The sequence below is a fragment of the Sus scrofa genome, chromosome X, assembly GCF_054392235.1.
Source record: "Sus scrofa isolate SSC_HxYL_T2T_F1_AM1 chromosome X, Sscrofa_HxYL_maternal_Yorkshire_Landrace_v2.0, whole genome shotgun sequence".
NCBI classification, from domain to species: domain Eukaryota; kingdom Metazoa; phylum Chordata; class Mammalia; order Artiodactyla; family Suidae; genus Sus; species Sus scrofa.
The window spans coordinates 73,340,416-73,352,094 of record NC_139401.1 but is presented as its reverse complement, the minus strand read 5'-3'; the positions used below and the strand labels follow the sequence as shown (position 1 = coordinate 73,352,094).

General features: G+C 37.3%; 1 protein-coding gene across 2 annotated transcripts; it reads left to right on the top strand.

The window, feature by feature from the left end:
• The first annotated feature begins 4,396 nt into the window (after positions 1–4,396).
• ITM2A (integral membrane protein 2A) lies at positions 4,397–11,389 on the top strand. 2 transcript variants are annotated; one of them, XM_013986257.3, is made up of 6 exons: positions 4,397–4,661; positions 8,556–8,687; positions 8,960–9,157; positions 9,394–9,504; positions 10,318–10,468; positions 10,615–11,389. In XM_013986257.3, exons 1-6 carry the CDS (start codon positions 4,551–4,553, stop codon positions 10,701–10,703), a joined length of 792 nt encoding a protein of 263 aa, XP_013841711.1. In that variant the 5' UTR covers positions 4,397–4,550; the 3' UTR covers positions 10,704–11,389.
• The last annotated feature ends 290 nt before the right edge of the window (positions 11,390–11,679 follow it).

Here is an 11,679-nt window from a genome sequence, read left to right as displayed (position 1 = left end):
CCCAGATGCCTATGGTCAATTAATAAAATAAGTAATAAGTCAAATAAACCCAGATACCTATGGTCAGTTAATCTTTGATAAAGAAGGCAAGAACATAAAGTGGGAAAAAGACAGTCTTTTCAGCAAGTATTGCTGGGAAAACTGGATAGCTCCATGCAAATTAATGAAACTAAAACACACTCTCACACCATGCTCAAAAAATAAACTCAAAATTGAAAAACTTAAATATACGACAAGACACCATCAAACTCCTGGAAGAGAATATAGCCAAAACATTCTCTGACATCAACCTTACAAATGTTTTCTAAGGTCAGTCTCCCAAAGCAACAGAAATAAAAGCAAAAATAAACCAATGGGACCTAAGCAAACTGACAAGATTTGCACAGCAAAGGAAACCAAAAAGAAAACAAAAAGACAACTTACAGAATGGGAGAATATGGTTTCAAATGATGAAACTGACAAGGGCTTAAACTCTGAAATATACAAGCAACCTATACAACTCAACAGCAAAAAGGCCAACAACCCAATTGAAAAATGGGCAAAAGACCTGAAGAGATATTTCTCCAAGGAAGATACATGGATGCCCAATAAGGACATGAAAAAATGCTCAACATCACTGATTATTAGAGAAATGAAATCAAAACTACCATGAGTTACCACCTCACAGCAGTCAGAAAGGCCATCATTAATAAGTCCACAAATAACAAGAGCTGGAGGGGGTGTAGACAAAAAGGAACCCTCCTGCACTGTTGGTGGGAATGTAAATTGGTACAACCACTGTGGAGAACAGTATGGAGGTACCTTAGGAAACTATACATAGAACTACCATATGACTCAGCAATCCCACTCTTGGGCATATATCCAGACAAAACTTTCCTTGAAAAAGACACATGTACCCGCATGTTCATTGCAGCACTACTTGCAATAGCCAAGACATGGAAACAACCTAAATCTCCATCATGAGATGAATGTATTAAGAAGATGTGGTATACATACACAGTGGAATACTACTCAGCCATAAAAAAGAAATGAAATAATGCCATTTGTAGCAACATGGATGGAACAAGAGACTCTCATACTGAGTGAAGTCAGTCAGAAAGAGAAAGAGAAATACTATATGATTCATTTATATCTGGAATCTAATACATGGCACAAATGATCCTTTCCACTGAAAAGAAAATCATGGACTTGGAGAGTAGACTTGTGTTTGCCAAGGGGGAGAGGGAGGGATTGGGATGGATTGGGAACCTGGAGTAATAGATGCAGACTTTTGCCTTTGGAATGGATAGGCAATGAGATCTTACTGTATAGCACTGGGAACTATGTATATTCATTTATGATTGAGCATGATAATGTGAGGAAATAGAATGTATACATGTATGTGTAACTGGGTCGCCATGCTGTACAGTAGAAAATTGACAGAACACTGTAAACCATTTATAATGAAATAAAAGAAAAAGCAAAATAAATAAATAAATATGTTGCCCAGAGTATTCTAATAGTACTTAACCCTATACCACTTTCCATAATATCTCTTTTTAAATGACATTTCAGGAGTCCCTTCTTCACTTCTGCTGGGAATATAAATTGGTACAGTCACTTCAGAAAACAGTATGGAAATTCCTCTGAAAACTATATATAGAACTACCATACCATCTGGCATTCCCACTCCTGGCCATATATCCAGACAAAACCTTCATTCAAAAAGTTACACATACCCCTATATTCATCACAGCACTATTCACAATAGCCAATACATGGGAAAAAACTAAATGTCTATATATAGATGAATGGATTAAGATGTATGTATATACAATAGAATATTACTCAGCCATCAAAAAGGAAAGTGAATGCCATTTGCAGCAACATGGATGCATCTAGAGCTTCTCATATTAAGTGAAGTAAGTCAGAAAGAGAAAGACAAATATCATATGACATTGATTATATGGGAATCTAATATATGGCACAAAGGAACCTGTCTACAGAACAGAAACAGACTCACAGACACAGAGGACAGATTTGCCAAGTTTGCTAAGGGGGAGGGGGAGGGAGTGGGATGATGGGGAGTTTGGGGTGAGTAGATGCAAACTATTCCACTTAGAATGGATAAGCAATGTGGTCTTACTGTACAGCACAGGGAAGTATATACAATCTCTTGGAATAGAACATGATGGAAGATAGTATGAGAAAAAAAATGTATACATATATATGGCTGGTTCACTATGTAAACAGTGGAAATTCACACAACACTGTAAGTCAACTATACTTTAATAAAAATAAAATTTCAAAAAAATCAAAAAAACAAAGCAATCCCACAGAAAAGTTAGATGCTGAGTTACGTGACTATTCTTTGAAGTCTGACCTTTTCTAAGAGATCTTTATTCAGAGACTATGGGGTGTTGAGCAGCTCCAGAAGCTAAAGAATAATCGTAGGAATAAAAAAAAATCGATCATCCCTATAACCTTGATACTTGCTATGTTACATACTAAAATAAGAAATGTAGCATAACCAACCATTTCACTCTTCTATCCCTTTCATAATTTAAAATGTGTTTCCTAATGCATTATCCTAAAGGGTCCTCACAGCAGCAGGATGTAAATACTATACCATTCTACTGAGTAGAATGTGAGTCCCAAGGAGATGAAGTGGCTTGCTCAATGTCACAAACTCAGCAATGAATCATATACATCATTGGTGTTATTAGAGTTTGGCTCTATTCATTTGAAAAATAGAAATTATCCTTGACCCTTCTACCTGACCACATATCAGGGAAGATACACTAACAAAATTCATTACTATCCCACCTAGCTCCTGGCACTTAGAAGGTAGATGTGTTAGAGCAACCATTGGTTCAACCATCTGTGTGGTATAGATCACAGGGCCAGACTAGCTCAGGCTCTAGGATGAGTTGTCACAAATGCGATGGCAAACAGAAAGTAACTATAAAGAGAAACATGCTAGCAAGTTGAGATTTCCTCAGTCTACACTACCCATAAATGTTAAATTATAATGGCTACACTTCAGCAAAGAATAAGTAAAAGAACATAAGACATCAATGCTTCTAAGCAAACTCAAAACATTTTGGCCCTGTGTAAAGCACAGGCTCTTCACTGTTCCCCTCCATCTACTTTCCCATCTGCAGCTATCCAAGAAAATGAAAGCTGTTTTTACAAAACTCCCACAGTGGAGACAGGATATGCACTTCAGAGTCAAGGAAAAATTCGAACCTGGAATTTATTGGAGAGAGGGGTGGTGATTCTGAACATATTCAAGTCACTTTAATAAGTATATGAGTAGAAAGGGGATTCTTTTTTTTTTTTCCAGTAAGTTTTATTACCTTCGCAAAACAGACCCCTCTGCTGTCTTTAGAAGGAGGACTATTTATAAACCCTTTACCACTATCACCTGTTGTCACCAACCTCTATAGCATGAATCTCATATGGCGAGATTTCTATCACTGTCACCAATCAAGAATTGCCAGTTAAGTAACATCATGATTACATTGGCTGCACATGTAAATGTTCCAATGATTTCTAACTCACCCCCTTTGAGATTATTATTTTGTTTTTTCCTCTTTAAACCCGGGTTAGCATTTGGCTAAATTTTCTGTCCTCCACCTATACTTCCAACCTCCCTAAACTCATAGGTAATACACATACCCCTGCTTTTCTTCCTTCAGATTTCACAGCTGGTGGCTGAAGACAAACAAGCTCTGGGCTGAGACCTTAATCTTGTTTCCCTAGCCTGGGAGAAAGATCTGGATTATTTCAAGGATTTTCTCTGAGCTTTCCACATTTCTCTGTGTCTCATCATGTTCTACCTGAAAAATGGGAATTGAGTAGATGATGTCCTGTATTTCTGATTTAGCATTGCCCTAGCTTGGAAAATTAAAATTACAAACAAATGTTCAGGAATGAAAAAAATGTGTTGACAGAATGAACCAAGTTACAAACACGCCTCTCAGTGTTCTTTGAAGGGAAGGTTTTATTGTAAATGTACAAAACAGTCTTGGAAGTATGCTTTGGGGCCCTGGGTGGGTGCAGAAAGGAGGAAGCTAGAAATGGTGCCAAGTTACAGTTTCCAGCCCCACGGGAGGCCAGGTCCAAGTTTGGGAAAACAGAATCAGGGTCAGGATCTATTGTGGCCTGGACAGAAGCAGAAAGACACAACAGAGCAGGTTTCCTTCCTGTCTTGCTCTTATCTGAGAAAACAGAGATCGGGTGGGAGAATGCCTGGAGTGCAGATGAGGGTTTTGAGTCCCAGACCACTGGCTCCACCCTGCCTCTTCTCCCACAGGCAACCCCCATCCCCCATTCAAGCACTTGGACCTCACCCCCACTCCCTCCTGCTCCTCCCTCAGCCCTTCACTGGGTCCGCCCACGGTGTCCTTGCGTCATAAGTATCCTCAGACCTGGGCTTGTAGTAGTGTAAGGCAGACCAGGATAAAGAAGGTGATTCTAAGCCTAGCGCGATCTTCTCCTAGTCCAGCCTGCAGCCGAGGACAACACTGATTCGAGCCGTGACCTACCGCGAAGCCTGAAGGTTCACCATGGTGAAAATCGCCTTCAACACACCCGCAGCGGTGCAAAAAGAGGAGGCGCAGCAAGACGTGGAGGCCCTCGTAAGCCATACGGTCCGTGCTCAGATCCTGACTGGCAAGGTAGCTGTCCCCACTCCACCTCTGACTGCCTGTTAGGGTAGGGATGGTGGGGAGAGGGTGCTTGAGGGCTTAGGAAGAGAAATGTTGGCAGAGAACAAAATGAGAGCTGCTCCGTAGCTCCCATGTTTTCAGGTGATCCTCTCTGCCCTGTCCGTTCTGCCCTGTCCGTTGGGTTTGCCCAGTCGCCCCACCTTCCGCTTGCGGTGCCCCACTCCCCTTAGCAACTCTGCGCGTCCTGCGCGTCCGGCGTTTGGTGATCCCAGCCTACGTTGTACGTCGCGGAGGGATGTTGGAAGGAATTTGAAGGGAACCCCTGGGACCCTATGGCACTTTGTCTTGGGGAACACTAGGTTGCTGGGGATCAAAGAGAGCCACGCCATCCAGTCGGTTCAAGGGGCGTACACAGCTTCCACAGGGGCTGAGGAGACACGAGATTTAAATCTTTATTCGCTTTTGACGTGTACGAAGTTCTATGAAATTAAGTATTTATAGGATCGCTGAATGTGGAGGTGGGGCGGGGAGCAAAAGGTAACTTTGACTGGAAGCAGTATGTTTGGGACAAGTGGTGTCTGTGTCCACTTGTATAATATTTTCAATTTCTTCCTGGTCATAGGTTGGTAAAGGAGCTGTCAAAGCTGAAGTTGGTCTTAATTAGAATCTGAGAGGTAAACCCTGCCCTCCTGCTGCAAGAGCCTTGAATAATTTTGGAGTGGCATTTCCTAAAGAAAACACTCTTCTGAAAAATAAATTTTGAGGGTTTTTGTTTTTCTTTCTTTTTCTTTTTATACAGTGTGTCCTTTTTGAGGGGTATCCCCTTTACCCACCCTCCTCCATAGGAAAGATCTGAAGCAGGTCCGACCTTGTAATTTAATCTTCTAGCATTGCCCGGAACTGGGGAGATTCTCTCCCCAAAATGTTAACCATTATTTATTTCATTCAGTTTCTATTTCCTTTAAACATCTAACATGTTTTCAGTGTTGGCAAACTACTCATTTTCTTCAGTGTAATTTCAATGTTAAAAGGCACAATCGTATTTTTTTTTTCCTGTTCTACAAAATCTGTGCAGTGTTGAAGCTTTCAAATCTGCCCTAACTTGTCTTATTCTCTCTATAAAGTTTAGACTTTTCTGTTCAGTGTTGAGATTTGAAAAGATGTTTGAGTGAAATAAGAATCCGTGTAGTAAAACTGAGTATGCACACAATTTGAAATGCTAATGAGTTTTGCAGACTTTTTATCATGGAAAATTTCAGTGGTTAACCCAGCAATCAAGCTAGCTACCTTTCAGAACTGAAAAACACCTTCTTCCATTATCAAGGTTTTGATGAAATGACAGAAGATCGAATAATTGTCCTGCTAATTTGTAAGGGAAATATAGCCAAATATTTTTGGAAGTCCAATTAGATGCCAGTAGTTAAATATAGCCATAAAATAATCTTTTTTTCCCTCTCCACCACAGACTTTATGACTTGTAGTTGAATTCAGTTAATATGCCAGCAATACTTCTACCAGGCCTGTAGTGTGATGAGAAATAAACAAAAATGAGTATATGCATTATGATTATATTTCTTCATTGGATGTTCAAGTTCCCATAGGATCCTGACCTGGCCTCTATAAGATACTGATTTAATAATACTTGGCACATTATATTGTGATGTATTGATCAGCTCATCAGAAATTGAAGACAATAGATAATATATCAGAGGTTGTGTACAATGACTTTAAAATACAGTTCAGAGGGAAATGAGCTGTGGTAAGTGGCAGCCCCCACCACACTGAAGTCTGTCAAATTTAAATAAGAAATAATCCTTATTCCTAATACATTCCTCCACCCATGGGCACTTAGATTGTTTCCATATCTTGCTTACTATGGTGGGAAATATTATGAAATTGACACTCTAGTTTAATAATAAACCCCCTGAAATACTAGAAGGAGAAATGAAATTGCAGTGCAGATTTTTCTTCTCATATCTCAGTGACAAGAAAAATTAATAAATTTCTTTGAGAATTTCACATTAAATTATTTTGTGACTTATAGGCAAGTCACTTCATTTTTCTAGACCTCAGTTTAATCAGATGAAATATAATTTCTAAGCCTCTAGCTCTATATATTACAGTGATTCACAATCATAATTTATAGCCTTTGTAGTGTTAATATTAGGTTATTTTTAAGATAAAAATAATTTTAAATTTCTGAAAATTATTGAGACAAGGAAAATCCTTCAAGGTCTATAGAGTATTAATGGAGAGTTTGAACTTAAATGCAGTTAAAATGTGAATATCAAATTTCTTTCAATTTTAAACAAAAAATCATTTCTGACAAGCCATTTATGAAATGATTGCCTCTTCTTAGAATCCATGTGTTTGTTTCCATCAAATTAATTGAAGTTTAATTAGGTCCCATAAGCATTATAGTAGTTGGGGAAAAGAGCTAATGGCCTAAAATACTAAAACAATTCTATTTACATGTCTGAATGAGTTACCGGAGATTTATTAGATTTTACTAGATTTACCCTAGATTTACCAGATTTGCCAACTTCATTTATTCTACCCTTCAGTAATACTACTACTTAGGGCATATTGTGACATACGAGAATTGGATTGGAGGGTCCCTTGGTCCACTTCCCTGAGAAGAGTAGAGAGTTAACCAGTTACTTGTTTGCTTTAGCTCTTTATTATTCCAATACTAAACAAATTATGGATTTAACAGAATTTTAAAGACATTGTTATATACACAATGCTTAGCTGTGGCTATATTTTAAATCTTGTGTTTTGCTCAGAACTTAGAAAACATTATTTCATTCAAGCAATACACAGCCAAGGAATATTGAGTGACATTAGGAAGCCTAATTTCTCATTAAAATTAAGAATATTATGAAATATGTCTCATCTTCAACATTTTAATTTCTAAAATAGGGGAAATGGTATATACCTACTTTATAGAACTCCTTCCAATAAAACTTAATTTTCAAAAAACAGCTTTGTGAAAATCAGCTAATAAATCAATAATTATGGAGTTCCCATTGTGGCTCAGTGGTAATGAACCTGACTATTATCACTGAGGATGTGGGTTTGGCCCTGCTCAGTGGGTTAAGGATCTTGCATTGCCACCAGCTTGAATCCAGAGTTGCTGTGGCTGTGGTTTAGGCCATCAGCTAGAGCTCCAATTCGACCCCTAGCCTGGGAATTTCCATATGCTGCAGGTGCGGCCCTAAAAAGCAGAAAATAAATAAATAAATAAATAAATAAATAAATAAATAATTCACCTTTAAGTTTGGCAAACAATTGATTTACAAAAAATACTAAAGAAACATAATTATATTCTAGAAAGTTAGTGATTGTGTCACTGACCAAGTCCAAAAAGTAATGGCTTCCCAGGATAACTTGGTGTTCCCAACATGGCTCAGCAGAAACGAATCTGACTTGCATCCATGAGGACGCAGGTTCAATCCCTGGCCTTGCTCAGTGGGTTAAGGATCTGACATTGCTGTGAGCTGTGGTGTAAGTCACAGACTCGGCTTGGGTCTGGCGTTGCTGACTGTGGTATAGGCCAGAGACTACAGCTCTGGAAACCTCCACATGCTGAGGGCACAGCCTTAAAAAGACAAAAAAAAAAAAAAGGAATAATTTATTGTATTAATGAATAGTTATTTTTAGCTAACTTGAGAAGTGTTTTCTTTGAAATAACTTTATTCTTTGATTTGGAAATGCCAGAAAAAGGTTATTATAAATTAGAGACATCTGATATTGTCTTGAAGTGATTCTAGGTTAGGATGAATTAATATCTTTTAAAAATATCTAGGCTTTCAAGGGAGGTAAATTGTACACAAAAGCAGCTATGTTTCTAAAAGCATAATATGTTTGTTTTTTGTTCTGTTTTTGCTTTTTAATAAATAGGAACTCCAAGTTGCCACTAAGGAAAAAGAGGGCTTCTCTGGGAGATGCATGCTTACTCTCGTAGGCCTTTCCTTCATCTTGGCAGGACTTATTGTTGGTGGAGCCTGCATTTACAAGTACTTCATGCCCAAGGTAATAATAATGAAAATCCTTATCTTTTGGATTACTGATTGATATACATTTAGTGGCAACTTAAATAATTCTAGGTGGTCACCAGGGAAATGAAGATTTAAGGAAAGTTCAAATTACCTCAGTTTATAAAATTGATTTGTCTTGATGATAACCGTAATCAAAAATCCTCAACTTGATAAATGGGACAACAACTCGATATGAATTTGAGAGGTGATTCAAATGTCGTGGTTGTGATTATGAGAAAGTTTTGATTCTCTCTTTTCATCTTTTAGAGTACCATCTACCATGGAGAGATGTGCTTCTTTGATTCTGCGGACCCTGCAAATTTCCTCCAAGGAGGAGAGCCCTACTTCCTGCCTGTGATGGAAGAGGCTGATATTCGTGAAGATGACAACATTGCAATCATTGATGTGCCTGTCCCCAGTTTCTCTGATAGTGACCCTGCAGCAATTATTCATGACTTTGAAAAGGTAAGGTTCTCATTCTTCTAGGTATTCCTGAATTGTTCTTTTACTTAGTTTATCGATAAGTGTTAAATTTGTTCATAAATGTACAACTTTTTTCAGCGAAGCCTTTTTTCATTCTTTTGCTATTGAATATGCTTTAGTTAACTTTGAAAGGTTGTAGCTAATTGGTCTTCAGAAAATCCTGTAGAATTGATACCCTCTATATCATATATACCTAACTTTTTCCCCCTCCTCAATAGGGCATGACTGCTTACCTGGACTTGCTGCTGGGGAACTGCTATCTGATGCCCCTCAATACCTCCATTGTTATGCCTCCTAAGTATCTCGTGGAGCTCTTTGGCAAACTGGCAGTAAGTATTTTGGATGTCAATTTTTTATATAGTCATGTCTGTATAATATTGCTTTATTTTAAAAATTAATGATTTGAGGAGTTCCCATCATGGCTCAGTGGTTAATGAATCCGACTAGGAACCATGAGGTCGCGGGTTCGATCCCTGGCCTTGCTCAGTGGGTTAAGGATCCAGCGTTGCCGTGAATTGTGGTGTAAGTCACAGATGTGGCTTGGATCCCCCGTTGCTGTGGCTCTGGCGTAGGACGGCGACTACAGCTTCTATTCAACCCCTAGCCTGGGAACCTCCATATGCCACGGGTGCAGCCCTAGAAAAGACAAAAAGGACCAAAAAGAATCAATGATTTGAGCCAAAACATTCATTGAAATAATTTTCAAATAAAAATATTCTGTGATCCTAAAATGGCTCTAAAAATAAAGTTGATTTTACACAAACTATAGCATTTGGAGTGGAAAAGCAATGAGATCCTGCTGTATAGCACAAGGAACTATATCTAATCACTTGTGAAGGAACATGATGGAGGGTAATGTGAGAAAAAGAATGTATTAGTGGGAAAATAAAATAAAAAAAGAATGTATTATATATATGCGTGTGTGTGTGTATAGATGGGTCACTTTACTGTACAGCCAAAATTGACAGAACATAGTAAATCAACTATAATAATGTGTGTATATAAATACATATATATATATATATAGAGAGAGAGAGAGAGAACCAAAAATAGAAAAAATAAAAAGTATGTGCACTATAGATGAGAATTTAAGTATTGTTTTTAAGAATTTCTCATTTCGGTATTTAAAACAACGTTTTTAGCGTGGCAAATACCTCCCTCACACTTATGTGGTTCATGAAGACCTGGTTGCTGTGGAAGAGATTCATGATGTTAGTAACCTTGGCATCTTTATTTACCAACTTTGCAACAACCGCAAGTCTTTCCGCCTTCGTAGAAGAGACCTCTTGCTGGGTAGGAAATTTACTTTTTTCTTCACCCTGTGTTATTTAGCCATGAAGAAGAGTAGGGGTGGAGTGAGGGAAAAGTAGAAAGCAAATCTAGATATATTTTAATTACACAAAAATGAAAAAGCCACTTTTTTGTGCATTTCCTCACAGGTTTCAACAAACGTGCCATTGATAAGTGCTGGAAGATTAGACACTTCCCCAATGAATTTATTGTTGAGACCAAGATCTGTCAAGAGTGAGAGGCAACAGAAAAAGAGTGTACTTAGTAATAGGAAGTCAAAGATTTACAATATGACTTCAATATTAAAGTGTGTAGGACATTCAAGATATTTACTCATGCATTTCCTCTATTGCTTATACTTAAAAAAAAGAAAGAAAATAAAAACTACTAACCATTGCAAGCTCTTGTCAATTTTTAATTTAATTGGCATTGCTTATTGTTTGAAACTGAAATGAAATGATTTTTATGTTTTTCTTTTGAATTTATAGGGTTTATGTTTTTGAATGCAATGTGAAGGTGTTGGCTAACATCCTGACAATGAATTCCATCCTTTGTGTATATGTGTGTCTTTAAAGTAAAATCTTCAATCATATGGTAAAACATGTTTTAAATTTAAAATATTTAAAATTGTTTTCAACCTTTTTGTGTAGCGCTTGTCAAATATCTTAACATTGTCTTGTTTTGTTTTCATTGTGTGCAACTTTCCTGAATTTAGAAATTAAATTTTTGCATTTATGTTAGGTGTTCTGTAATAGATATGACTTATATGTGAAAAACTTTCATAAAGAAGTCATTTTCACTAATACAGTGACTCTCACTGGTAACTGTATTGTGAAATGCACAAAACTGTTTTAGTGCTGAATGCTATAAGGAATTTAGGTTGTATGAATTCTACAATCCTATAATAAATTTTACCATATTCAACCACTGGTTGTCATTTGAGGGATACTTAATATTAACAATTAACATTACCTATTTAGCTTTACTGTACCTGCAAGAAATCCAAAAGTATGAGCCTGCCTTTATCTTACTCCTACCTTTACACATTTATATTTTATAATCTCATATCTTATTCTTCTTGGATATTATATCAATTATTTTTTATAAAGATCCCATTATTGGCTTACATGTAAATTCAACTATTTATTAAAAGCCTTCAAGCCCATAGCAATTTCAAACCTTTAATATACTTCCTTTTTCATAAAAACATAAAC